The 27,092-nt window shown below is 40.0% G+C and overlaps 1 protein-coding gene and 1 long non-coding RNA gene across 19 annotated transcripts in view; one reads left to right on the plus strand and one right to left on the minus strand.

Moving 5' to 3' along the window:
* Positions 1 to 27,092, minus strand: part of TRPM3 (transient receptor potential cation channel subfamily M member 3) — an 820,394-nt gene that overhangs the window by 83,399 nt on the left and 709,903 nt on the right. For 10 of the 18 annotated variants that reach the window (XM_074330560.1, XM_074330550.1, XM_074330555.1 and 7 more), the window contains 9 exons: positions 26,292 to 26,392; positions 24,720 to 24,854; positions 20,113 to 20,163; positions 12,726 to 12,761; positions 12,431 to 12,571; positions 9,600 to 9,629; positions 8,364 to 8,653; positions 6,817 to 7,045; positions 3,671 to 3,838 (listed from right to left, as the gene is read on the minus strand). In XM_074330560.1, the coding sequence (XP_074186661.1) occupies positions 3,671 to 3,838; positions 6,817 to 7,045; positions 8,364 to 8,653; positions 9,600 to 9,629; positions 12,431 to 12,571; positions 12,726 to 12,761; positions 20,113 to 20,163; positions 24,720 to 24,854; positions 26,292 to 26,392 (1,181 nt within the window). The remainder of the gene's footprint in view (positions 1 to 3,670; positions 3,839 to 6,816; positions 7,046 to 8,363; positions 8,654 to 9,599; positions 9,630 to 12,430; positions 12,572 to 12,725; positions 12,762 to 20,112; positions 20,164 to 24,719; positions 24,855 to 26,291; positions 26,393 to 27,092) is intronic. The other 8 variants (XM_074330553.1, XM_074330557.1, XM_019730688.2 and 5 more) reach the window with 1 other exon arrangement.
* LOC141571129 (uncharacterized) lies at positions 5,861 to 10,145 on the plus strand. Its single transcript, XR_012495804.1, has 4 exons — positions 5,861 to 5,998; positions 6,082 to 6,170; positions 6,385 to 6,479; positions 9,923 to 10,145. It is a non-coding gene; the product is annotated as an uncharacterized LOC141571129 (long non-coding RNA).

The following is a 27,092-nucleotide window of genomic DNA, read 5'->3' on the forward strand; positions in this document are numbered from 1 at the left end:
TTACTAGCACCTGCTATAAAGTTGATCTACAATCAGTAAGCATCTGGCGCTTAATACGTGCTCAGTAAGTATTAGCTAATCTTGAAAGTGATCTGAGACTTTGTCAGATACTCTTGACTGAAATGATCGAGTCGGTATCTCTCACCAGCAAAAAAAAGGATGTCATTAGGACTCTATCACAGCATAGTTTCTTGGCTTTAATTCTTTCAATATCGTTCTAAGACAAGATTAGTTCTACAATGTTTGCGAAATAAAATTTTCATTAAATACGTGAACAGGATAAAACCATTTAAGTGCTCAGAGACTGACAAGGATTGGGGACAAGCAAAAAGTACTGGGAATATGGGTTTTGAGTTGAGAGACCTAATTATAGAAATAATTCATTTTGCAGTTTAGAACAGAGACAACCACCAGGTTTCAAACCACCTTATCTGAAACATAAAACACTGGTTCCAACTATTTTTGTCATTGCCTCAAAAATCCACTTCACTCATACGCATATATGTGGGGGGAAAAAATCACAAATGATTTACTTTTGACCAATGGGATTTCTGGAGAAGGTAATTTCCATTCCTTTATGGAGACTTCGGCTAGAAAAAATATCTTGAGTTAATGAATATGTAATATTCTATGCTATGGCCTATCGAAGTGCTGATTTTGATCAGCAAGTTGAATCAAACTCCGTGATGGATAGAGCACACTAGACAGCAGTCAAGTTCCATAAACATTGATCACTGACTCCAAGAAATTCTTAGGTTATATGATATTTGGCCCTCTATAATTTATAATTTATGTAACATAATTATCCTACTTCTGTTTTGCTTATTTAGATGCACAACAATACAATGCCATTTGGGGACACAATGAGATGAGAGCAAAGGCAGCTTGGAGGGTTTTAGGCATCTTGGAAAGTGGCATCTTCAGGTAACCTCTAGGGACAGTGACTTTCCCAAGAGTCATAGTAAAGTCCTGAGTCTGTGGACATGGTGGGACATTATTAGGTGAAGTACATGACATTTATCTGACAATGCAGGTAAAACAAAACCAAAAACACAACAACCTGTTTTATCTTTATGATTTAGATATATTCCAAAGTGAATGCATTTTTAAAAGGCTTGTTTTCTATGGGTTTAAGTAAAGCATTTTTGATATTTTATTCATTCTTGCTGAAGAAGATTAACTTGCTGATTTTGTTGATTTCTTTCTCCAGCAGTCAAATATTTCCTTTGCCCACATTCCTTAAAATGGAAGGTAACCGGGTCAAATACAGACAAAACTGCACAATATGAATTTGAAAAATCTTTGCTGTCTGAACACAGATGTCAAGTCTGGATAAGATCCTGTGAGGTAAACAAAGATACTAAATGCTACTAAAATGAAGCAAATCAAGGCTGATATTTCATGCATAATTTTGAATGGGCCAAGGGAAAATATACCGTTCCAAGAGAGGATAGAGTGGTCTAACACAGAATAGCAAATATTGATCCTATGAAAGATCAGAGGTATTAATAAGCTGCATTCTCCACTCCTGTCCAGGGTGAGCAGATACCAGGGTTCCAGCAATGACAGAATTTGTCATTAGGGCCAAAGGATGCTCCACCTTAAAGACAACTTTGGCAGCCCACTCCCTGCTGGTCCAGCGTCTGGGGAAGAAGCTTACGGAGTAATGTTAGGGTGGTGTCTTCTACTTGCGTTCTCAGGAAACAACTACCGGGTCTATTCTCTGGGAAGCAGACTTTCCTTTCAGTCCAGAGATACATTTTTTATTGTGTCTTCTTGAAGGATCAGGTCCTCAAATCGCTACACTGAGCAGGAGAAGAGAGCTGCCTCATTTGTTTTCTTCCTTGAGAACCAACCAGAAAGAATACTGCCTTCAGCTTCTGGCTACCTTCCTAAAATCTTTCCTTGAGCCTTCCTAGGAGGTAGGCCAATGCCAAGGCCATGTCATACTTCCATGCATCGCGTTTGGATTCTCTGTGCTGCTTGGTGGACCAAAAGCAGCTGGGTATCTACATTTGAGACTAGGAAAAAACTTTTTTTGCATTCCTTAGCCTATCGGGTAAAAGCGTGGCCAGTGGAATATGCCTGGGTTCTAATCCTCGCTTTATAACTAATTAGCTGGGTAACCTTGGGCAATTTAACCTCTCTGAGTCTCAGCTTCCTTATCTGTAAAATGGGATAATAGAACCTACCTTGTGGGATTGCTGTGAGGAGTCCATGTGAAGCATTTAGCACTGTTATAACAATATTAGCAAACATTTATCAAGGCTTACCGTGTGCTAGACACCAGTCTACATAGTTTCCATGTACACTTTTTACATAGTCTACATGTACCTGTAAGCTGGTAATAATAATAATAATAATAATAATAATAATAATAATGTTGTTCCCATGTTAAAGGTTTAAAAACTGTGCCCATGGTCCCACAGTGAGTAGGTGATGGGGCAGGATTCTGGATCCAGAGAACACACTCTCTACCCCTTTGCTGAAGTATTCAGTGAAGATTCTGCAGGGCTGCTACAATATTTCTGCCACTGATCAAAATATCATTTTCTCTCCTTGAAGGGGTTCAGAGGCCAAAGTTAAGGCAAGATCTTTAGGGAAGACATTCATCTGATCCTGTCATAGTGGGAAATAGATTCCTCCACCAATTTTTATAAGTTGAAACTGAAAGCACATATGGGCTTTAAATTCAGTGAGTCAAAAGCTGTGAATGATTAATCAATCAAAAGAGTGGCCCGATGAATATACCCTGCTCAATGTGGGGCTGAAATTGTGCCTGAAAATAGATCTTTAGAAAGGACTTACTGGAAGGAGATATTGTTTATCTGGAGGAAAAACAATTCACAGGGTGGTCCCACTAGGATAATAATGGGAAGGCCTTTTGCCACCTGAGCAAAAGCAATTTTTGTTTTCTCCCCTTGCAGCTTCTCTGGGTCACCGCAGTCACTGGTCAGAGTGGTGGGGACGGTGGGGAATATCAGGGAGGTCCTACGGAGTTGTAGCTCGATGTGTCCAAAGCTATGAAGCCTTATTTGTCCCTTTAACAGCATGTGGTATTTTTAGACCTTGGATACAATCCAGCGGCAGTCACGCTGCTCAGGCGGAGGTTGCGGGAAGCTGTCCTATGCCCAGCTGGCCCATTCCCCCTGCAGAACAAAGCATCCATGCACTATAATTATACCAGGAAGAGCTAATAAAAGCCTTCCATACAAACCTCAAAATTCAATTAGTCCTGTATTGTGAGCCTGACCCCGAAGACAGATAAAGGCTTAGCTTCTGATCAGCGAAACAGTTCCAGCTCAGTGAAGCTGGCTGCTCCCGAATCATGAATTCTCTTTTTCCTTCTTTGTGGGCAAAAGCTGCCACATCACATGGTTGTTTACAAAGCACTGCCGGTTTGGAAAATTGAGGGTGCCTTGCTTTTGAATTCCATTGGGTTGTCTTGAACCACGGACACTGGCTGGAGAATTTCACATAGAATGAGTCCCTACAATCATGTTATGTGTGCATAGAGGGGACACTTTTATGATATCCTGGCCTCAATACTTTAAATAAAAGTACCTGGGGGGAGGCTGACCTCCAGAATTATTGAATCTTAAGCCATAGCGATGGGACAAGTGGATTAGGGGTTCTCCCCAGGGACAATAACTGCGTAGTATTTTCTTACCGTCAGTTCCATATCCTCTTCATCTTTTTCCTTTGTGGGCTTCTCTGGTTCTTCTGGCTCCTTCTCTTGGAGATGTATTTCCTGGGCCTGTGTCATGTAGGGCATGTCGTCTTTGTTCTTGAACTCCAAGCTGAGAATTGAAGGAGGAAGTAGAATTCCCAGAATTACCTAAAGTAATAATAATGATAATAATAATAATCACATTTAAAGGATTAAGATTAAAGTGGTTGCTTAGATTCAGAGGGCCTGAGGTGAGGGAGGGGTGTGTGTGTGTGTGTGTGTGTGTGTGTGTGTGTGTGTGTGTGCACGAAGTGTGTGTTTATTCCCCGAGGATGGACCTGCATATCTGAATAACTACACACATTAATGGTACGACAGTCACTCCTGTCCATCTGGGAACTGTTATGCACCATGTCGGGTATTTTCACCATCAGCTTCTTTGCCTCGAATATCTTTGCTACAGCATGTTTGCTATAAAATTCATCGGCCATAAGTCAATTTTGTCCGAGAAGATAAAATAACTGACAGTTTAGCTTGACAGTGGACTCCCACTGTTACATCACATAAATCTTAGTCCTCATAATGGTCTATATGCACTGATGAGTAGATGTGGCAGAGTTATCACAGTGAAAGATAACAGCTACGTATAAGGACTTGATAGAAAATATGGTGATAAAACTTACTGGCAGTGAAAGAAGACAGTGTAAAGCCAGATTGCATACTACACTAGACAATGATTAACATATCAGTTTGCAAATCGTTTGGTAATTCAAAGACATGGAGTTGAACCCACATTTCACACAGAACTTTGGAACATCTATCCATGGACACGTGACACTATGCCAAGAATAAAAAAAAAACAGCGTAGCTCAGCTCGAATGAGGAGATGAATCAACGAGCAAGAAACGTTGAAGTGCTTAGGCACAACCCATAAAATAAAATCAGTTATTGGCATAATATTGGCCTGAATCGATACACATTTTGAATGTATCAAGTATTTTGTATGTCTTTTTCATTTTGTTATGAAAATGAATTGCATTATGTTTTTTAAATGTCCCTTTTTAATTTTTTTATTTTATCTTTTATGGAAAAATTGCCTGATAGCAGATGAGGTTTGTGGTCAAAATACTGTGGCAAAGATATTTACGGCAGAGAAGCTCACTGTGGAAAATACCTCCAACTGTTACGTATAGTAGCTCAGTCCGATCGTGGAGAAACTAAGCATCTTACCCAAATATATCTTATCCAGTTAACACTCACATTGCATGGGGGCAACTGAGGAAAAAGAGAGATCCTAGCCAAGGAAAGAATGGGAAAGAACTGAGATTCCCATTTAGCCGTTAGGTAATACTTGAGTTTGTGAAGTCAATTCATATGTATGCCCACTGGCATTTATTTGCTAATGTATCAAGTGGAGCTGATTATGTGTCATCTGGTTATTTCTGTAAAAAACACTGTCCTAAGTTGACCTTGACAAAGTCCATATAGAAAGCATGTTATTTATTTTAGAGCATTCCCCTGACATTTGCTGCTATACAACACACCCCGCCCCACACACACACCAGTGGCTCTGTATTCACCATGAGAAGCCCCTTGTATAAATACCCCAGGAGGGTCTAGCACCATATTTCTCACATGTATAAACAACATGCTTAAATCTCCTTGTGGGGGTACTAAATACACAGGCCTTATTCACAAGAGGGCAATCGCATTCTACATTTGCCAGAGAACAAATTGCACTTCTGAATGGTACTACTGACATCTGGTCTGTGTTTCCTAAATCCCTCACCTCTTCTTCCCTCAATGCTAAAATGGTTCTACTGCATAAGGCGTCAGAAGACGCACCTCCTTGAAGAAACTCACCAAAGTGAGGGACAAGGAGGACCCTGAAGGGTAAGTAAAAATGATCCTCAAGGAAGGAGTCAGGGACAGCCTGTGCTTGAACTCCTACAGGGACTTTAAACAGTTAAGGGACAGCGGTGACCCTGAGCTCAGGGTGACTGGCAGACCTGGGAAAGCTCAGGTGGCATGCTGGTAGCCTTCAGGGGACACAACACCCTGTCCTTGGAGCTGAGAGCTGGCTTGGCAGTCAGTGGCAGTGCAGCTATGGATCGCCCAGGACCCACTTCCTGGAACCTTTCTGTGACTCTGGGCCAAGAGCCCATGGGAGGGTGGAGTAAGGGAGGGGTGCTGGTCAGGGCGGCCTCAGCAGTGGCTCTGGTCTCATGGCCCTTCTGCTTTGGGCTGACCTCAGAGTTAACCTGGATCAGATAGTTCCAGAAAAATATGAGCCTGGTTTCAGTTGTAACAACCACAAACTCTAAACAGGTAAAGTATTTTAAAGTGTTCTTTTAATCTTCTGCCTCTCAGTTTTTTTCTTTTACTTCTTTCAGTGTCATGTTTTTTTTCAGTTTAATATTTTCTTTGAAAAAACATTGAAGAAAACATACAAAAGCTAAAGCCACGTACCATCCTCCTTCTTGTACCTTCAACCCCAGAGGTAACCACGATAAACAATGTACTGTGTATCCTTCCTGTTTCTTTAAAATTAATTTATACAGCTATAACTCTACCTGTACATGCTTTAGAAAAACAAAAATGGACTCAGGTGTTAAATAATAATCTGCAACTTGTTTTCCTTCATTGAAGAATAAATAGTTCAGGATTATCTAGCAACATCTTTGCAATATAAACGTATCTGACTTTTATTTCAGTTAAAAAATTGTCTCAGTATAGCTGATGAGAACCAAAGTCTCTTTATGACACGGGGAAAAGGAGGCCAGGGCATTGGCGGTGAACGGTTGCCCAGGTAAGTGGCTCTAGTGCAGCACGGGTTGTGTAAGAACAAATGGCATCCCCATGGTATCTGAGCATGATCGTCACATTTGGATCTTCTGAAAAATATTAATGTGTAGGCGCCATCTCTAGAAGTTCTGATTTAGCAGAATTTAGGGGAGGGCCCTAGCCTCTATATGAAAAGTGAAAACACCCAAACTCCACTATACAGAAGATTCTGACACCCGGTTGGGGGTTAGAGTCTCCCTCCTGAGATGTGGGGATGCCTCATCCCGCCGCATATTTCTCTTGGGAAACTCCAACCAGCTCTCTGGTGCTCATAGCCAGTAGGGCCTTCTGAGCGCACTGACCTTGAGGCCTGAGTTTTTGCGCATCCGGAGCCGGCCCATCCACATATCTGTGAGCAGCATCTGGCTGCACGTGTGTGCGATGAAGTCGCGGTGTTTGGCGGCCACGGCGAGCTGCAGGCACGTGGCATTGCTCCAGTTCTTTAGCTCATACGTCAGCAGTTTCATGGCCAGCTGCTCGTCCTGCTTGTAGGACTGGTCCAGGAGCTCCACGGCCAGCTGGCCAAAGTCCCTGACAAAAGAGGAAGTGGAGAGTCATCTTTTGGCCATTTTGGAGACTTAGGTAATGGAAGTGGGGACCCACTGACCAAGCCACAAAAGGTGGGTTCTGTGTGGTCTAGTCGTTCCTTTTGGGGTCTAATCGTTTCACTTATCCAGCCAACATCTGTTACACAACTACTATGTGCCAGACACTGTGTTTAGAACTGGGGGGATAATCAAACAAGGCATAATCCTTACAACCAAGGCCCTCAATTCAAGGCATATGGATGAGGGTGGCAGACCAATACATCAATGATTAGACAGCAGTAAAGCTTCTTAAATGTGACAGACCTCAGTTCAAATCTGAGCCTTGCCAACCACAAGTGTGTGACCTTGGACAAGTTACTTAAATCCTAAGTCTCATTTTCCTTAGTGGTAAAGTACGCACAACAAGAGGACCTACCTCTTCGGGTAGGGTTCTAGGTATTTTTACCGTAAACATTTTGGCTGCAAGACAATTTCACCATAAAACATAAAGTAATGGGTTGACAGTTTGGTTTACATTTGACAGACTTAATGTATTTAAGCTAGTTATCAGTTTGGTTTCATTTCTCATTGAGGAAGTTCTTACAGTTACTCCCATTTGTGTATTACATAAATCACAGCCCTTATAATGGTCTATACAGTGCTGAGTAGATGTGGCGCTCTTAAAATAGTAAATGATAACAACTACGTCTAAAGCAAGCTTGCGAGGCGATATGTAAAGCCAGGTTGTATACTATACGAGAAAGAGATAAAATACCAGTTGCAAATCATTCTTTGAGCAGAGTCAGCCTGTCACCCATCAAAACGAAAAGTTTACCAAGCTATGGAAAATATTTTTAAAAAGTATAATACTATGAACAAAAGACTTCAAGACAAAGTATTTTCATTTTTTTGCAATACAGTTTTTAAATTTTGTTACTAATTTTTCATGTTCCCGTATGTCCTTTTTAATGTCCCTCTTTTATTTTTCGTGATTTTATCTTTTACGGCAAAATTACCTTACAGCCAGTGAGTTCTGTGGTAAAAAATGCTTGCACCAAAGATGTTTTGTGGCAAACATGCTTACAGTGAAAATACTGGACATGATGGGGCAGTTGGCACCATGAACTGAAACCGTCTATGTATCTGTATGTACTTCCCTATCTAGCACTGTGCCCACAAACATTAATTACGTCCACCCTCTCTGCGCACCATTGGGATGCAACTGCCTCCCCTTGTAGTTTTGGGGAGCTCAGACCCTCCAGTTTTGGGGGCCCACCTTCCCTTCTCTTCCCTTGATCACCCCATTTGCTGGGCTGGCCAACCTGGAGTTGTGGTTCAGCTCCTGGGAGATGTCGTCCACCATGTCGTTCTCTGAAGCCTCATGAGCCATGGCTTTACAGAGCTTACAGGCCACCAGGGCTTTGGCCATGGCCTCCTCGCCGTGCTGCCAGAAGAACAGGGCCATCTTCTGCCGCTTCATCAGGACGGCCCACACCATCAGCTCGTGGAAAGGGAAAGGAAAGTGATTGATCTCAGGGTCATCTAAATCAATGTCCACTTCTTCTTCACGCTTCTTGGTTGTCTTTCTTCCTCGCCTTAAGGGAACATCGTCCTGTCATTTTAGGGAAAAAACAGAGGTGGGGTTAGAAATGAGTCAATTACATTCAGTATGCAGTTGTTGTATATTTACTACTGGTCCCGCCCTGGTAGATACAGAAATGAACTACAGGCAGACCTCATTTTATTGTGCTTCACAGATGTTATGATTTTTACAAATGAAGGAAAGATCCTCCACCAGCAAATAGATTATGATTTGCTTTATGGCAATGGTCTGGAACGGAACCTGCAGTATCTCTGAGGTGTATGCCTGTATCCCATCTCAGCTCCAATCCTAAAAGAACTCACAAGCTCACACATGCTTAACTTTAAAATACATTAGAATGGCATAAGCACGGCCCTGTGGGAGCATGTCACTGTTATACTTTAATTTGGAAAAAAAACAACCCACTATGTTATAATGGGCCATTTTCTTTTTCTTTTTCCTGTTGCCTGTTTTTTTTTTTTTTTTTACCTCTGCAAGTAGGGTTATTTATACCTCATGATGGACAGCACTACCATTTTCCCTCAAAGGACATGGACATCCTATACTGGCATTTGCATAGAGAATAATAACCACACAAATGAAAGATGGCACACAGATAATATATCTTGAATTTCTGCATACCTCATTAAATGAGTTTGTGAAATATTTCTGGCCTTTGGATCTGTTGCCATTTGTAAACACCCATGGATAGATTTTGCTTACTGGAATTTATATGCTTCCTTGGTTTTCAAGTTAGTATTTCAAACAGGATTTATTTCCTTGTTTGCAATGCTAACGTAACCTCTTGGTGAAATTTTCGAAGCTACTGTGGCTTGACTTCTCAACACTGGGAAGAATTTCACTTCCTTATTTTAGAATCATGTACTAAGATTTACCACTGAAATGAACTTACACATATTTTAAGAATGTATAACAAAGAGAATAAATAATTGACACTAATAATTTGAGCACTCACCTCCATTCCCAGTAGTTTCAAGGCTTTGGGCTGTTAAAAAATTTATGCACAAAGTTAGATATTTCTTTATACAGATGTAAAAGGAATCCTACTATATCTTAAACAGGTAATGAGACAACTCTATAGTACCATATAGCACTTTATTCATTTCACTAAGTAAAACACCACAAGAGGAACCTACTTATAGAAATTCTGAGAGAAGTAGGGATTTAGTGATTTGGGTGAATCACAGAAAATCAGGAAACTGGAAAGGCATAATGAGATTGCCTAACGGTAGAGCCTGCAGGTTTATTAACCCTTTTGTGGGCCAAAATTTCTTCCAGCTTCCTAGAACCATCCTGCTTGGCATCTCCATGACATCAAGCACTTGAGTGAGCAATGGAACAATCAATCAAACCGTGAGATGTTTCTCAAACTTCTGAAAGACCTCTGTTACCTGGAGATTTGGGCTATTACTCAGAAATACATGTTGGCCATGTATTAGATGCTTCATGGTGGCCACCTCTCTATGCTGCTGTCCAGCAGAGCAAGGGTGAGTGTGGCTAGAGGGGCCTAAAAGGCACTCAACAGCATGGGGAGTGTCAGCACATACAGTAGCATCATTGGTCATACTGGTGATGTGCAAAGTAGGCACAGAACAAGATGGAGAGAGGAGGCAAGTCCGCAAATTATAGAATTTGACGTCTATTTAACAGGGGAGATACAAAATTACATCTCTGGGGTTAGGAATTCCAATTCCACATTTTATTTATTTATTATTATTATTATTAATTACTATTTTTTTTTCCAATTCTACGTTTTAAGTGTTACAGAATGGTTGGGTGCCACCTTGAAAGTTATTTGAGTAAATAGTAAGGTTACGGCACTGAGAGTCCTCCACATTTTATTTGACCATTCAAGTAGGAATAGCTTGAAACTTGTCTCTCTCCCTTCCTTTCTTTTTGCTTCTATAATGACCATCAGTTTGAAATTTGCAATTTTGAAAAAAATGTATACTTTTTGGGGTTTTCAAAGTTCTCTTCCAGCACCACAAAATACTTTTCTCATCAGAAGATAAGCTTTGGTGAAAATAAAAATCATGCCTACCACCAGCTAGAGTAGCAGTTCTCACAATGTTGGGTATGGACCATGTGACCCTTTCAGTGAGTCTTTCCTGAGACCCTTCCAGGGGTCTGGGAAGTCAAAGCTATTTTCAGCGTAATGCCAAGATGTTATTTGATGTTCATACTGTATTAATATTTGCACTGACGGTACAAAAGCAATGGTGAGTAACACTGCTGGGTACTTCAGGAGGAACGAGGCGGTGGCACCAAACTTTACTAGTTGGCATTAAGACTCCACTGTTAGACACTTGAAGTTAAAAAAAGAACAAAACATTTTCCTTAAGAATGTTCTTGATGAGGCCTAAAAAGTTATTAACTTTATTAAATCTCTACCCTTGTTAGTAAAAAAAAAAATGTCTTTTTACTATTCTGAGGGATGAAATGGGAAGTATGCATAGAGAACTTCTGCTACATTCTGAACTATGATGGGTTATCCTGAAGAAAAACACTTATGGGTTTGTTTGGCATTATGGCATTATAGCCACTTTGTTTCGTGGACTATCTCCTTGAAGGAATGACTGATTATCAACTGTGGTTATTTGGACTTGGATATTTGGCAGACATGCTAGAAATGAACGAAGTAGGACTGACATTTCAAGGAAAACAACTGACAGTACTGGTTGACAAAATTCAATGACAAAACTCAAACTTTCAAGCAAAAATTAGAATCTTGGAAATCTTGTCTTCCCCCAACCTTTGACCCTGACAGTTTTTCAGTATGTAAAGACTTTTCTGACGAGATTGGAGGTAGTCTTAACGAATGCAAGTTTTTGAAACTGTATAGTGACATATGGCAACATTCAGAAGATCTGCATAACTCGACAAACCAATATTTTACAATGACCAATCCATGATGTTACAAGATCCAAAGTGCAAGATAGACCAATGGATTTTAAAGTTCATTGACATAGTTTCAGATTTTATGTTGCAACTAATCTTCAAGAAATTGCCACTTGTTGAATTTTGATGTAGTATCAAAAAAGATTATCTACAATCACTGTAAAGGTTGTTAAAATACTCCTTCCTTTTTTGATACATTTGCCATATTTGTCACATATTTGTGTGAGGTCAAATTTTCTTTGGGTATTTCAACCAAAACAACATCTTGCAACAGACTGAATGCCGGAAGTAGATATGACAATCTAGCTGTCCTCTACTAAACCATATATTACACAAATTTGCAAAAAGTGTAAAACAATGCTACTCACTATTTTTTATTCATGAAACATTTGTTTTTCATAAACATGTTATCTATGATAACATGTAACGAATGGGCTACTTATAGTTATCTTAAAATGAATTAATAAATATTTTTTAAAGTCTCAATTTTAATTTCCAACATGATAAATATTGATAGAACTCACAGAGATAAAAGCTTTTTTGTAATCTTCAATAATTTTTAAATGTATAAATAGATCTCAAGACCAAAAAACTTTGAAAATTGCTGAGGTAGATAATTTGACTTTCATTGTTATTCTTTGATCATTAAGGCTCAGTCTCAGTGCCAGTTTCTAATTTGAATTGGACCTAGTGAGGACAAAAAAGGAGTGGATCACCCAATACATATCTTTTTTTTTTTCTTATATTTTAAGGGATTTGATGGTGGAGGGAAGAAGAGGTGGGGCAGTTGCCTTCTCATCTGATCTCCCACTTAGAGAGAAGGGAGCCACACCCTAAATCTGTCACACTCTATTCCTCCCAAGAAATGGAATTTGCTGCAAGCCTCACCCTCTTGGGGCCGAAGAGATTGTGGTAGAGTGTCCGGAAGCGCTTGCGCGTGTAGTTGCAACGATAAGCGCCACCCATCAGGTACTCGATCACCAGGCCGATGTCGATCAGGCTGATTCTGTAGTCGGGGGGCAGGTTCCCCTATCAGGGAAAAACAACACACACAGACAAATCCAAAAGACAGCGTGATTTACTAGGGATTCTAGTCCAGGTATTCTGTAACTATTTTAGAGTAAAAAATATAATTAAAAAAAGAAACATATGAATGTATTATTATGCTGGTTAATTAATTCACCTTAAAATAGATCCAACCGAAACCTGGATATTCTCGCTTGGAAAGAAGACATAAGTTAAATAAGAAGATGCAGTAATCGTCGGTAATAACAGAAAATCAAAATATTTATTCAAGTCTTCAGCTGGGGAGAAAAAAACACCAGTGTAGCAGAAAGAAACACAAGGCCTAGACATGGCAAATGCTATCACTCCCAGACACGAGGAACGAGGTTCCCCAGATGTCCCTGGGGGCCCCCTCGCTGTCCTGTCGCTGGCCCAGGCCTGAGGCTGCCTCCTCGCTGATCATCTACTTCCTCACACTCACTAAATGAAGACTCCTTCCAGAAGGTGATTGCTATTACCAGGGCCTGCATCAGGCGGGATATGCTTCGAGCTCAGATCTCTCATAATACCAAGTCTCTCCTAACAATGAAAATCTGGCACCTTTTTCATAAAAGGAGAGCAGGATGGAAGTCATTTATGAACATCCTTTGTGATGAAAGGGAAAGCAGGGAGGAATAACCTTATATTTTTAATAGTTTTCTTTATCTTTGTATTCCCAGTGCCTTTTCTAGTGCCTGGCTATGGTAGGCATTCAAGATGCTTTTCTGTTGTTGAAAATGTGAATGAGTAAAACAGTGACATTAACTGATGTGGTTGGGATAAAGGCTCAGTTTGGTTTTTTTTATTAGTATTATATTCTCAGTGACAGTACTAACTAGCCACAGTCTATGGGTCATTCCTGTTTGGGAAAGCCTCAGTTTACTGTAGAAATTTGACTTGAAGTATGTGTGTTGCTGTATCCGTGTTCTCCGTGGGGTAGGAATAAATGGATAGCAACTGATGGGCCAGCCCATGCATGAGGTTCCCGTGCTGCCCTTCAGCTTCCTTGCTGCCCCTAGACTTAGTTCTCAGCCCACCCACTGGGTCCTACCTCTCCCTTGAGTTGGGGCACAGGGCAGGCTTGGGGACCTAACTTGAGCAGGCTGAGCAAAATGGGACTGTGTAAAGTGTGGCATAGATGAAGTAGAAGCACTTTGAGGCATAGACTCCCTCCGATCCTTGACCGTGGCCCATCAGAACCCCAATCTGAAATCCGTGTCATTAGCTGAATTGTCCTTTCACGCAAAAGGTCTCTCCTCTCCTCTCCATCTTTCTCAGAATTGTGGAATCCCTTTTGTTTGATGATTATCTCATCAATCTAACTAATCACTACATCAAGCCATCCTCAGGCTATCAAGAAAGACCAGTTGTCTGACTTCTTTATGCAAAGCCTGGACAACATATTACAAAGGGAACTTACAGATGGTTTTATTTTAAGATCTTATTTTTTCAGGTACTATCCTTTCCATAAACATTAAGCTGAGTTTAAAAATATTACCTGCCCAACAACTTTTCTGCATTATTTTCGGACAGGTGAGCAAGGCTGCAGTGTCTGTATAGTCTGGCTCTACCAGATGGTTAAGCAAGCCCATTATTTCAAAAGTAGAGGAGCCCCAGGACCTGGACACGTGGGGAAGCCCCATCTCATACGCATTTGGCTCCTATAAGGAATGACCTCCTGAGGAACCCCACCTCTTCTCTGTTATTTTCCCTGGCACTGTGAGGTAGGCAGGGTAAGGAACACGGGTTATGAGCGAACTGCCCTGGGCTTCTGTCTATCCTTCATATGTCAGTCACTTGAGAAAACTCAAGGCATCAGTTTTCTTCCTATTAAACAGGGTTGAAATTCATGGCCTCTATGATCTGTAATGCTCAAGTACCAGGTTTTGGAAAAAACTCTCCAAAGAATTGATTGTGATGCTATTGAAAGACAATCATAGCAAGTCTATGAATTTGTGGCTATTTTTAATCCTGTAATGATTTTGTAAATTTAAAACATGGGTAATAGTGAGCCTAGCACCTATATATTTTCTTTTGAGAAACCTATGTGTAAGCATTGGTTTGAACAAGAACCAGGGTTTCCTGAAGACCAATACTGAGTGGCAATATTTATACATTTGAGGTGTAAGAGTGGGGGTGGTCAGGAAAAGTGATAATAGTAAAATTCAAAATGAATAAAAATGTAAGAGGGGCAAATAAAATATTTTTTGCAAATGACTTCATTCATAAAGGGCTGTTAGGTTTATAGACTACCAAAGAAGGTGCTGGAATCTTCTTTTTCTAGAAACTTCTAATATAAACCTTGATTATTTCAGAGTGATTTATGTATGTATGATATGTTCTGAAGCAGGAGAAAAGATTCTGGGACTACACGGGGTTCTACCGGCTTTCAGTAAAGGCCAGAAAGGAACTGGCCTGTTTGACCACAAGGGGGCGATGTTCACATAACTAAAGCCAATGAGGGTTCCACCCTCACCAGCATTTACCTGCTTGTTGTGTTTTATTTGTGTAATAAGGCGACCTAAACGAACACAGAGCAGATGGGAGGATTTGGAGATAAGGAGAGAATCAAATGCTTTTGTAGAAGTGACATCTGGAGGAGCGAAAGCTTATTTTACCAAGTAATGTGTTTAAATTCAATCTGCAAGACTAGTTACAGCTGTTTCTTTCCAGAGTCTTTTGGGAACAGAGAAATTAAGGGAAGTTAGTGTCACAAGTTTTACTAGGGAGAAGGGAAACCTTTTGGTGAAGAAGAAATAGATTTCATAAAGTGAATAAAATTGGGTACAATTGAGGCCTCTTGCGATAACTGTGTCCTGGGTGAACTCTGAAGGGGATGGCAACATCGGAGCCTGTGCGAGGTGCCGGGCTGATGGCCCTGACCACCTGTAACCTGCAGATGTCACAGATGTACCAGAGAACAGCCAGTCATATGACCCCACAGTGGAAAGCACTGGGCAGGGCTGTGGTCGTGGTTCTGCCCCCGTGTGGACAGATCACATCTTTTCTCTGTACCGCAGTTCACACTTTGAAAACAGGCAGTTTGGACACACTTAACATCTAAGGTTTTGTCTATTTTGAAAGGTCCAATTGTCTGACCACTACCTGGAAGGCTGCTCTTGTTTCTTTGTTGCCAGGTCACTGGGAAAAGACCCTTGTCCAGAGCTTCCAGAGTTGATGTAATTTCTACGAATTCCCTGCAGTTTGGTTAGGGGCGCTGGGAGTCAGAGACAAGGGATGGTAAAGGGATCAACAGGGATATAGGGTTGTGCTCATCACAACCATGGCCTCTGGACAAAGCAGAGAAAGCGAACGGTACCTCAGACACCACAGGTAATGTCCAAAAACCTTCTGGGGGGAGTCTTCCTTTGCTAGGGTCCTTTTTAAATAGGAAGGGAACAATAATACTGGAGTAATACTCCTGCCTGCTGTTTCCGTTATTCTCCTCTCCCCTTTTTGGTAATTACTTTGGTAATTGGTAAAGCCCAAACACTTATTTCCCATTTCATGACTTAACACATGGCAAGCCATGTGATTCAAATAGTTTGATCTACAGAATAAAACAGAGAAACTTGGGTCTATGGGTAGGTGCAATTTGACAACTTGAAAACGTTGTCTCCTTTTTTCTGAATGCTATGAGCTACTACTTTGAAGCTAAATTTTAATCCATGCCATGCCTAAGGATGACTTAATTGAAAGAATAGTTTCAATTCACTTATTAGATCTTCTCTTCTAAACGCATTCTGTTTTTCAGATGTCAGCTCATGATATCGCTATCAGATTTCAGCAGTTAAGGACACAATTTTTTTCTTGGAAATTTATAATAAGCTTTCAAAACAAGATTGTTTCCTTCTCTGTGTGTAAGGTGTAAAATGCTAGTTGGTTGTCAGGTTTACCAAGAAAAGAGTGGGGCAAAGACTATTCTGGTGAAAGTTTATGAAAAAAAGAGGACATTTCCCTTGAATCCTTGGTGTGGTAGTAGACTGGGCCACCAATCTTTTAAAAAATAAGAATATTTTGTAAATTTGCATGAATTGAGCAGATGGTATTATGAAAATGTCCTTTCTTTACCCAAAGTGTGTCTGAAATGCTGTTTTTGTTTCTTCATTCTGCAAAGCTCTGGGTCTTGATTTTCATATTAATGCATTTTAAACTATCATAATTTCACCACTACTTCTGTATAATACTTAAATAGCATCCTCGTTTGGTGGGGAGGGATAGTATAGGTAATTTGAAGTATTAGCACATTTAATTTAAGAAAAACTACTAATTTGAAACGTACAGAGGCACAAATTGAGCAGACAGTTAGCTACTAAACTGGCAAGTTAGATTCACGAAAAAGCAGACAGACTCGACCACTCTGGTTTAATAAGAGAGCATTGGTATATCCAGTGGATTTATGCGTGAAAATAGTTCAGGGAATTGGGTTGACTTATATCATATGATTGATGATTGATGCTGAATATCAACTCTTTACTTTATTGCTCCTAGATTGCTCCCTTGGTATAAATAATTTTAGATTTTGAAACTAGCTTGGGAACAATTCTCCATGTTCAGTTCTGTTATTTCAGAGGCTAGTTGGACTTGGAGATGTCACGCTGGCTAACTTATGACGGTCTGATAATTCCTAAATGCGTTCCCTGGGTTCATAAGCGTTACTTACATTTCATTTACAGACCTACTATCAAACACTATATTTAACGTCCAGAACCGTCTTTGTAACTTATGAACAGCATTGTGTACTGGGGCTTATGACTCACTGATTAATTTTTTGCCATAGATCAAATCAGTTAACATGTACATAAAGTTCTACAAGCGTAAAGCACAAAGCACATACTAATTATTATGTTCCTTAATTTCAAAAATTGCTTAAATTGTCCAAGATTTTCTTAGCATTTTAAACCTAGTTTTTGTAGACTTTGAGTATCTTATTGGAAGTCACCTGGAACCCTCTGAGAAGATGTGCACCAATATGAATTTCTCTATCATTCACTTTTAAAAAGAAATCACAAATAAAACGCCTCATTTTAAGCTCCCTTATTCCATGTACCATAAAATGTAGCCACTTCCAGCGACTTTGGCCACCACTGTTATTCTTTCTTGGTCTCCATTAGTCAAATGTTCACCTTTATCACAGAAATAAATGGAGTCTGCATTTCCTGCCCCTTGGGAAGAAACTAGACATAGGCTTTCTTGTTCTCCCCACCATTCGGGCAGTCTCTAGTCCCACATAAAAGGATAAATTGTTCCTAAGCCAGTTCAGTACTATCCTGAGTGCTTTGTTATCATTTTTTCCAGCTATTAAATTAGTAAGTAAATGAACCTTATGTAACTATAGTCTTGTTCCACCATTTAAATCACACTTAAAAGAAAAATAAAACTGCTCCTAACTAATACTTCTTCCTCCCCAATTCTTACCATCTTGTTCTTTCTTATTAGTTATTAGTTTTGAGGCACATCTTTAGCTACAAAGTTAAAAAGAAAAAAACCTGTACTTCAGAAACACTCTACATGTCTTTTAATACAACTGATACAAGCGAATGTAAGCGGCAGCTAATGGGATTTCAGAAAAGAGAAAATGATATTGCAAAGCAGAATCCTATGAGGAAGAAAACCTAATAGGAGAGATTTTGATCATTTATACTCAGTAAACTCTAACTGCAAAATTCCTTTGAAAATCAGGCAAGACATTGAGAACCTGAGTGATGGAGGCGGATGAGTGACTTTATTTGAAAGTTTGGATTGGCCAATGGCTGGGACTGAGGATCAAAGGCACAGCTGTCTCCTCAGAGAAACTCACAATTCCTTCCTGCCCAATTCTTGGGACTAGCTTAAGGGAAGGGGGATAATATCTCATTATTTTATGAAAACTCAAGATATTTTATTGAACAACATGATGTCTTGGCTAAGGATACACATTGGATGTGTACACGTAATCTTCCGAGATACTCCCCCTGTTCAGTTTGCAGGCAATTGTAAGCCAGGGTAAATTAAATGAAATTGGAAGTCTTGAGGAAACGAGAAATGGGTTTGTTGAGGGCAGGTATGCTTATGGTTTGAAATGGGGCAGACTAAGGGAAGGTGTGGTCTTGGTGAAGTGGTGGTTGGGTTGGATGTACACATTGCATAGTAGCTGTTTCCCTTGCTTTGAAAGAACTACAAGCTTCACTCACTTACACAGATGAAAAAGGTCCAGTGAGTTAATAGGTACATTATAAGCAGCGTCAGAACCTTTGGTGGCTTTTCGAAGGAAAAATGAAAAAGTGGCTACAGGACACCTAGAGGTCAGTTCTAGCCAACAAAGTCCTATGACATGAAGGAATTGGACTCTGTTTATGACCTTAGCTTGTAGCTTTCTCTATGTCCTATGTACTTTGGTGAAGAATTGCTACAAACAGGTAGGTGGGTATACCTGTGTGTGTGCGTGCACATGGGTGTGAGATGAGAGAAGTGTCACCATCTATTTTATCCTTTGGAGTTAAAGCAGCACTTTCTGGGATTGCTGTCAAAGACTCAGAATGGAAGCTACCTCTGAAAGATTGTGGGGGGCAAAAGAACAAGCAGTGGTAGGTTTAAATGTAACCTCCCTGTGTCTCACTCTTCTCATCTATACGTGGGAATAGTACTATATAATAACAAACTAATCATAATAAAATAAAAATTTTACTCCATAGAATTGTTTAAAGATGAAACGAGCTAAGATACATAGAAAGCTCAGATTGTGTCACGCACCTAGTTATCACTAAATTTTACATATTGTTATTTTATTATTATTAAACAAAGGTTCAGAGTTCTAATCCTAGCTCTTCACTAACCACTTAATATAGTTTTCGCCTCCTTGCATTTCAGCCCTCTCATCTGTAAAATGGGAATAAATCTACTTGATCTCTTGATCCAAACTTACTGGCTACCTCCTCCCTCCCATCAAATTAGGTAATGAACATGAAAAAATATACTGGAAAAAATAAAGTTTTAGGAGAACGGAATACATATATATATTTTAGTCCCTGTTGCCCTGAGACTTTTTGAGCTATGTTTACTACAGTCTGTATGGTGCTAGAAGTGACAGTGATACATTGCATCAGGCGCTAGTAAATGAAGATACCTCTTATGGTCAGTTGGACAGCCTGGAGACTAGCTCCCCAAACAGTGAGGGGCATATAGAAAAATATAAGTAATGGCATAAATCCACACGACATGGGGGAAATGCCTAGAGTTCCACTCTCCAAAAGCACTATGCCCAGTGAAAGCATCTAAAACCATGGAGACTGGAGATAAAACCGCAGCTGCATCGTAAGCAGAAATGTCAGAGTTAAAAGACACACACGCACGCACGCGCGCGGACACACACACACACACACACACACACACACACACACACACACATAGACTGTGTCCTGCAATGAGTGGGTTCTGGCAAAGACAGGAATACTCTGGCAGCTCATGCAATGCAAAACGGAGGCGCTTTCTAATCACAGGAAGCAGTCAAGACAGGGCCTCCGACCTGCGGTCGAGAGGGTTCTTACCTTTTTGACATCCCTGACCAAGTGGTACAATGTGTTTGAGGGCCCGTGTCTCTGAAAACAATAAAGAAGAATCAAATGGTTTTGCTAGTCAGGGGCTCTCACTGGCAAGGCAAGAAGGATCTGGAAGGGAGGGTTCTGGCTGGCAGAGGGACAGTTATTCAGATGAACCTTGTTGTACTTGCTCAGTTGTGCCTGTCTTTTCTAAACACACTGGCAGAGTTTTGGATTGTGGTTCCTCAAGGAAGAGCATTTGAGGTTCTAGGTTCAAACTTTATCAAGGAAGCCATCAACTGTTGACAGCTGGGACAAAACATCAATTGAGGGGCTAGTTTTACAGCAGGGGGAGACAAAGGTGCCAACTTACTGCATTGGAAATACAGTTTGGCAAACTGCCAGTCCCAACTTGTTTATTACCCATCATGACGGAGAAACTGTCTAAAGCAGAGGTTGGCAAGCATCTTCTGTAAATACCCAGATAGTCAACATTTTATACTTTGTCAGCCATACAGACTTCGTGGCAACCGTTCAACTCCTCTGTTGTGTGAAAGCAGCTGGAGACAATACTTAAACAAATGAGCTTGCCTATGTTTCAATACAACTTTATTTGAGGACACAAAAAGTAAAATTTCATAAAATTCAATATGTCACGAAATATCATTCTTTTGATTTTTTTCCAACCATTAAAAAAATGTAAAAGGCCATTCCTGGTCTTGCAGGCCATATAAAAACAGGCAGTGGGCTGGATTTGGTTCTTGGGTGGTAATTTGCTAAACTCCAGCTGAAAGAAAAAGCCACAGGTAATTTGGGAAAAAGAGAGGCTTGGGAAAAAGATGTATGTTTGCTTAAGGTAAGAATAAAATGAAATTGTTCGCCACCTAATTGTTTTTCAGGAATAGGAATGCTAAATAAAATACAGGATGCCCCATTACATTTGAATTCCAGATAGAGAATGACTAATTCCTAATAGAAGTATGTCCCGTGCAATATTTGGAACACACTTATACTAAAAATTGTTGTTTATCTGAAATTCATATGTAAATGGGCATCCAGTGTTTTTATTTGCTAAATCTGGCAACTTTACCGGAGGAACTCAAACAGTGATGGCAAATCTTTAAGGATACTTTCAAGGACAGAGACAGTCCCTGGACACTGCCTCAAGTCTCAGCCCAGTCATGCGGACATAGTTCTCAGAGCTCTTTTTCCACCGAGGGATGCAGTATTGTGTAGGGATTAAGCCTGTACGCTCTGGAGTCAGAACGCCTGGCTCCCCACCTAGCTCTGCTCCCTACCAGCTGTGACCACGGGCAAGCTACTTCACTGTGACTCAGTATTACCAACTCTCAAACGAGGACAATAATACCACTTATCTGATCGGGCTGTGGTGAGGATTATATGATGACATATTGATAAAGCTACTAAAGCAGTGCTTAGCACTCAGTGAATGTTAGCTGTTATTGTTACTGAGGCCATTCACTATCCGCTAATCCTCCTCAGCAGAGGACTCCAGGGAAACACCACCAGTTGATTGGAGTGATGAAATCTATTGGCCTTTCTCAATCTAGAACTTTCCAACTTCCTTCTTTCCAATGATTGGAATAAGTCACTCTACTGTCTTGGTTCTCTAATTGACGCGCAAGTCATTCAACTCTGTGTTTCATTTTTTTTTAATTTTACTAAAAACCCCATTATTCTTTTCTCCCCCAGATTTACTGAGATATACCTGACACATAACATTGTGCAAGTTTAAGGTGTACAGTGTGATGGTTTGATACTCGTATATATTGGGGAATGTTTGCCACAATAAAGTGATTCAACACATCCTTCACCTCACATAATTACCATTTTGTTGTTGTGATGGTGAAGCAATTAAACCTCTACTCTCATAGCAACTTTCAAGTATATAATACAGTATTGTTAACTATACTCACCAAGCTGTACTTTAGATCCCTGGAACTTACTCATAACTGAAAGTTTGTACCCTTTGGCCAATATCTCCCCTTTTTTGCCACCCTTCAGCCCTGAATTTTTTGAGGAACTTCTACTGTGGTTTTTTTTTTTTTTTTTTTTTTAAATATTTGTGCCCTTGTCAAATATTAGTTACCAATATATGCATGGGTTTATTGTTGGGCTCTCAACTCTGATCCATTGGTCTATGTGTCTGTTTTTATGCCAACACCATATATCTTGATGACAATAGCTTTGTGTGAAATCAGCAAGTGTGATGCTTCCACCTTTGTTCTTCTTTTTCAAGATTGCTTAGGCTATTCAGGGTCTTTGGTGGTTCCATGTAAATATTAGAATTGTTTCTCTCTATTTCTGTGAAAAATGTCATTGGAATTTTAAAGGGATTACACTGAATTTACAGGTAGCTTTGGGTAGTATGGACCCTTTAACAATATTTACACTTCTAATCCAAGAACATGTGATATCTTTCCATTTATTATAGTTGGGTCTTCCTCAGTTTCTTTCATCAGTGTCTTATAGTTTTTGGCATACAGCTCTTCATTTCTTTGCTTAAATTTATTCTTAAGTAATTTATTGTTTTTGATGCTATTGTAAATGAGATTGTTTTCTTTATTTCTTTTTCAGATAGTTCATTGCTAGTGTATAGAAATGCAACTGATTTTTGAATGTTGATTTTGTATCCTGAAATTTTGCTGAATTCATTTAGTTCTAACAATTTTTGGATGGAGTCTGTAGAATTTTATGTATACAAGATTATTTTATCAGCCAACAGAGACAATTTTACTTCTTCCTTTCCAAATTGGATGACTTTTATTTCTTTTCCTTGCCTAATTGCTCTGGCTGGGACTTCCAGTAATATGTTAAATAGAAGTGGTGAGAGTGGGCACCCTTGTCTTTTTCCTGGTCTCAGAGGGAAAGCTTTCAACCTCTCACTACTGAGTGTGGGTTTGTCATATATTGCTTTTTTATGTCGAGGTATGTTCCTTCTATACACAATTGGTTGACAGTTTTTACCACGAAAGGATACTAAATTTTGTCAAATGCTTTTTCTGTATCTATAGGTGTGATCATATGATTTTATCATTCATTCTATTATTGTGTTGTATCACATTTATCGATTTGTAATATGTTGAACCATCCTTGTATCTAGCAATGAATCTAACTTGGTTATGGTGCATAATCTTTTTAATGTGCTGGTTGAATTTGCTTTGCTAGTTTTTGTTTTTTGGGTTTTTTTTTGTTTGTTTGTTTGTTTTTTTAGAATTTTTCCATCTCTATCTATCAGGGATATCGGTTTGTAGTTTTCTTTTCTTGTAGTGTCCTTATCTGGCCTTGGTATCAGGCTCAGTGAGTTTGGGAGTGTTCCCTCCTCTTCAATTTTTTGAAGAGCTGAAAAAGAATTGGGCTTAATTCTTTAAATGTCTCATAGAATTCACCCGTGAAGCCACCTATTCTTGGGCTTTTCTTTGTTGGGAGGTTTTTGACTACTGAGTCAATCTCCTTACCTGTTATTCATCTGATCAATTTTTCTATTTGTTTATGATTCAGATTTGGTAGGTTGTATGTTTCTAGGGATGTGTCCATTGCTTCTATGGCTAATGGTTTATCCTTTTGTGGGGATAGAAAGTTAGGCCTCCTACGCCACCATTTTGGTCCATTATTCTTACTGAAAGTCTCAGTATGCTGAACAACAAAAACAACAAAATCTGCAGAGAAAACAGAAACCTGGAGCTACTCTGCTAATCTGCTTTCTACGTCCAGCAGTAGGAATAAGATACAGCCAGGGTGGCACCATCTAACACCTATCACTGCCTGGGGATAGGTCAATAAGTGCCATCTCATCTGTCCCACTGTGGGTGGTGGGACAAAGGAGCATTGTGACAAATAAGGGGAAAAGTAATCTCTGAGACAAGCTTTGCTTCAGTACTAGCCTCTTTCTTAGGAATTTTGTGACTGTGAATAAACCAATCTACTCTTTGCCCTCAGGTTTCTCACCTGTAAAATGGGAGAAAGCAATATCTACATTTTAAACTTCACTGGATTTTAGTATCAGCTCAGTGCCAATGTACTTAACTCACGGAATACTCTCAAAAACTTCCTAATTAGTAGTATGTCTTATGATTACTTCTTGGTATCCCTCGTGCCTGAATTAACACATCATTACAAAACAACAAAAAATTGTTCTTGGATAACTCCAAACAAGAGGAGTTTTACATTTTATTCCATTATAGTGGGAAAGGAATGAACTTTGTAGCTCTAAGGATAACAAGATGGTGCAGGATAATTAATTGGTCTCCTTTGATGCTTAGAGTTAAATCAATCCTCTTCTGCTGATTGCCTCAACACTCTCTGGGTTTACAAATAAACTGTGTTCTAATTTCCAGAGCCTTGTGGTTTTGTGTGAGAATCTGAGAATGTTACCTTTTGGTGATCACATAACTTTCTGCCTTAGATGCTAACAACTGAGCAGTTAAAACAAGTGGAATCTTGGTGTTTATTGTCTACACAGGTCTAAGGAAGCATTTGTGAAAAATGATCCATGCATTTGGAGGGGAAGGAGGAGACTCACAGGCATGTGGGGAGCAGGAGAAGGTAAAACAAAAAATGTAGAGAAAATAAATAGTGCCTTAGCTTGGTCCTACCGTATTGTACAATTCCTCTAGTCTGGAGATGGTGAGAAAACGGTGCATGCTTACTCCATTCTCTATGAGTAATTTCACAAAATCCACTCTGTCCAGAACTAGGGCATCCAACATGGCTTGCTCCAGAGACCCCACCTGCAAATCAAGTCACTGAGTTAGTTTGCCCCAGGGTCTCAAGATGCAGTTTTTTGGCATTCACCAGAATAGTTTACAAATGGATGCCTTTGGCATCTGGTAAACTTTCAGCATATTCAAGAACATGCAAGACTGTACTCAGCTCCACTTTTGGGGCAGTTGTATTCTCTCTTGTGTTTTGGGACCTGTCTTCACAAATAGAATTCAAGGATTTCTAGGTCCAAAATTTATTTCCCCCCTTGAATCTCAATCTCTCTCTCTCTCTTTCTCCCTCCCTCCCTCCCTCCCTCCCTACCTCCCAATATTGAGAAGGTACAAGGGTTTACAAAGCTTTTCTTCTCCCAACTCTCTGACCAAGCTTTTGCTTTTACACTACCAGTGAAGTGCTATATTTGTTTTCATCTTCCTTAGACTCTGAATTAGACTCTGGCTGACTTGAGAAGAGGAACCCTAGTAAACAGATTAGAAAGTAGACTGTTCTATTTTTCTTTTTTTTTTTTTCTTTTTTTGTTAACTTAAGTGATAGCATCTTGCCTCCATCTCACCCATTTCTACCCAGAGACCTAGCAATTATTTAGGTCCTTCGGTCTGTTTACTAGCGTTTTATGTAATTCCTGTCACAAAAATTTCCCTGTGTCCAGACTCCTTGACAAATCTTTCCACACCAACAATCCACTAGTGGCACTAAACGAAGACAGGAGCTCAATGGGCAGAAGCTCTCTGGGGAAAGGAAGGGTTTAAAAAGCCCTGCACATGAGGATATTATCTGTCAGTGATTTGCTAGGCACAGAAATCAAATGTCAGGCTGCTGGCTGCCTCCTGAGGATACATGCATACATCACCCAATGGCTAATTTTCCAAGTTTTTATTTTTGGGAGAGTCAATTGAGGGAAACAAACCAAGAACAGTTATATAAAGTGTTGGTTCCCTCTGTGTTGGTCTTGGGAATAGGGAGGACCTGTGCTTAACCAGGACCAGATGGCACCTGCGTGGGGAAACCTGCTAATTCTGCATCCTGAGGTGCGCCCCAGCCATACACCAGCACGGGGTGACACCACTTGGAAGAAGCAACCTCAAAGACAACCAGAAACAAATTGCTAATTCCAATCCTTCCTTAATTTTAATCAATTAACAAAACTTTGTCATACACACACACACACACACACACACACTACACACTTTTTTTTCATACATTCAAAGGAAATGGCATCATTTGCTGCTGCAAATTGCTATCAAGGGCCACTCAGAGAGATAGAAACATTTGGAATGTTTTTTGAATTGTGCTTAGTTGTATGTTCCACCAGGTGGCAGTGATTTCCTAAATTATTTCCACCCTAAAGAAAAGGAAGCCGTTTCTGAGCTGGTCTCAGAGGCTCCTTAAACAAATACTCTTGCCCAAGCAAGCGGGCCTTTCAGGGATGACGACATATACTCTACCGGCCACTGTTGCCCATAAATAAAGATCTGGCTGCGAGCGATGTCGACTCTGTTCCAGGCTAAAGCCAAGCTCAGTTGGTCTGGGGCCGAGGCATTGGCTCCTGTGTACAGTAGACAAGTAGGAGAAAAGGGGAGAGAGAACATGATCAGTTATTATACCAAGGAGACCCACTCTATCACTCCCATCAATACCCCTCTTCCTGAAGAGCACACTCCGTTGTATAGCAGGGTTTCTCAAACTTGGCACTCCTGGCATTTTGGGCAGGATAATCCTTTATTGTGGGGGCTGTCCTGTAATTGTATAATATTTAGCAGCATATCTGGACTCAACCTATTAGATGCCAATAGCACCGCCTTCCAAAGTCATGACAATTATAAACACCTCTGGACATTGCCAAATTCCCCCAGGGGTGAAAAAAGACAAAATCAGCCATTAAGAACCACTGCTTCACAATCTTTTTTTTTCAAATTTAACTATAGTTGGCATACAATATTATATTAGTTTCAGGTATACAGTAAGCGATTCAACAATTTTATACCTTACAATGTGATCACCCCCAGTAATTCTAGTAATCACATGTCACTGAGCAAACTTATCACAATATTATGGACTATACTCCCCTTCACCTTTTTCACCCCATCCCTTCCCTCCTGGTAACCATCCCTTTGGTCTCTGTTCCTGTAAGTTTGTATTTGTTTTGTTCATTCATTTTTTTGGTTTGTTTTTAGAGTCCACAAATAAGTGAAACCATATGGTATTTGTCTCTCTCTGCCTGGCTTATTTCAATTAGTATATAATAT

This window comes from Rhinolophus sinicus, linkage group LG04 (genome assembly GCF_036562045.2).
Source record: "Rhinolophus sinicus isolate RSC01 linkage group LG04, ASM3656204v1, whole genome shotgun sequence".
Lineage (NCBI taxonomy): Eukaryota > Metazoa > Chordata > Mammalia > Chiroptera > Rhinolophidae > Rhinolophus > Rhinolophus sinicus.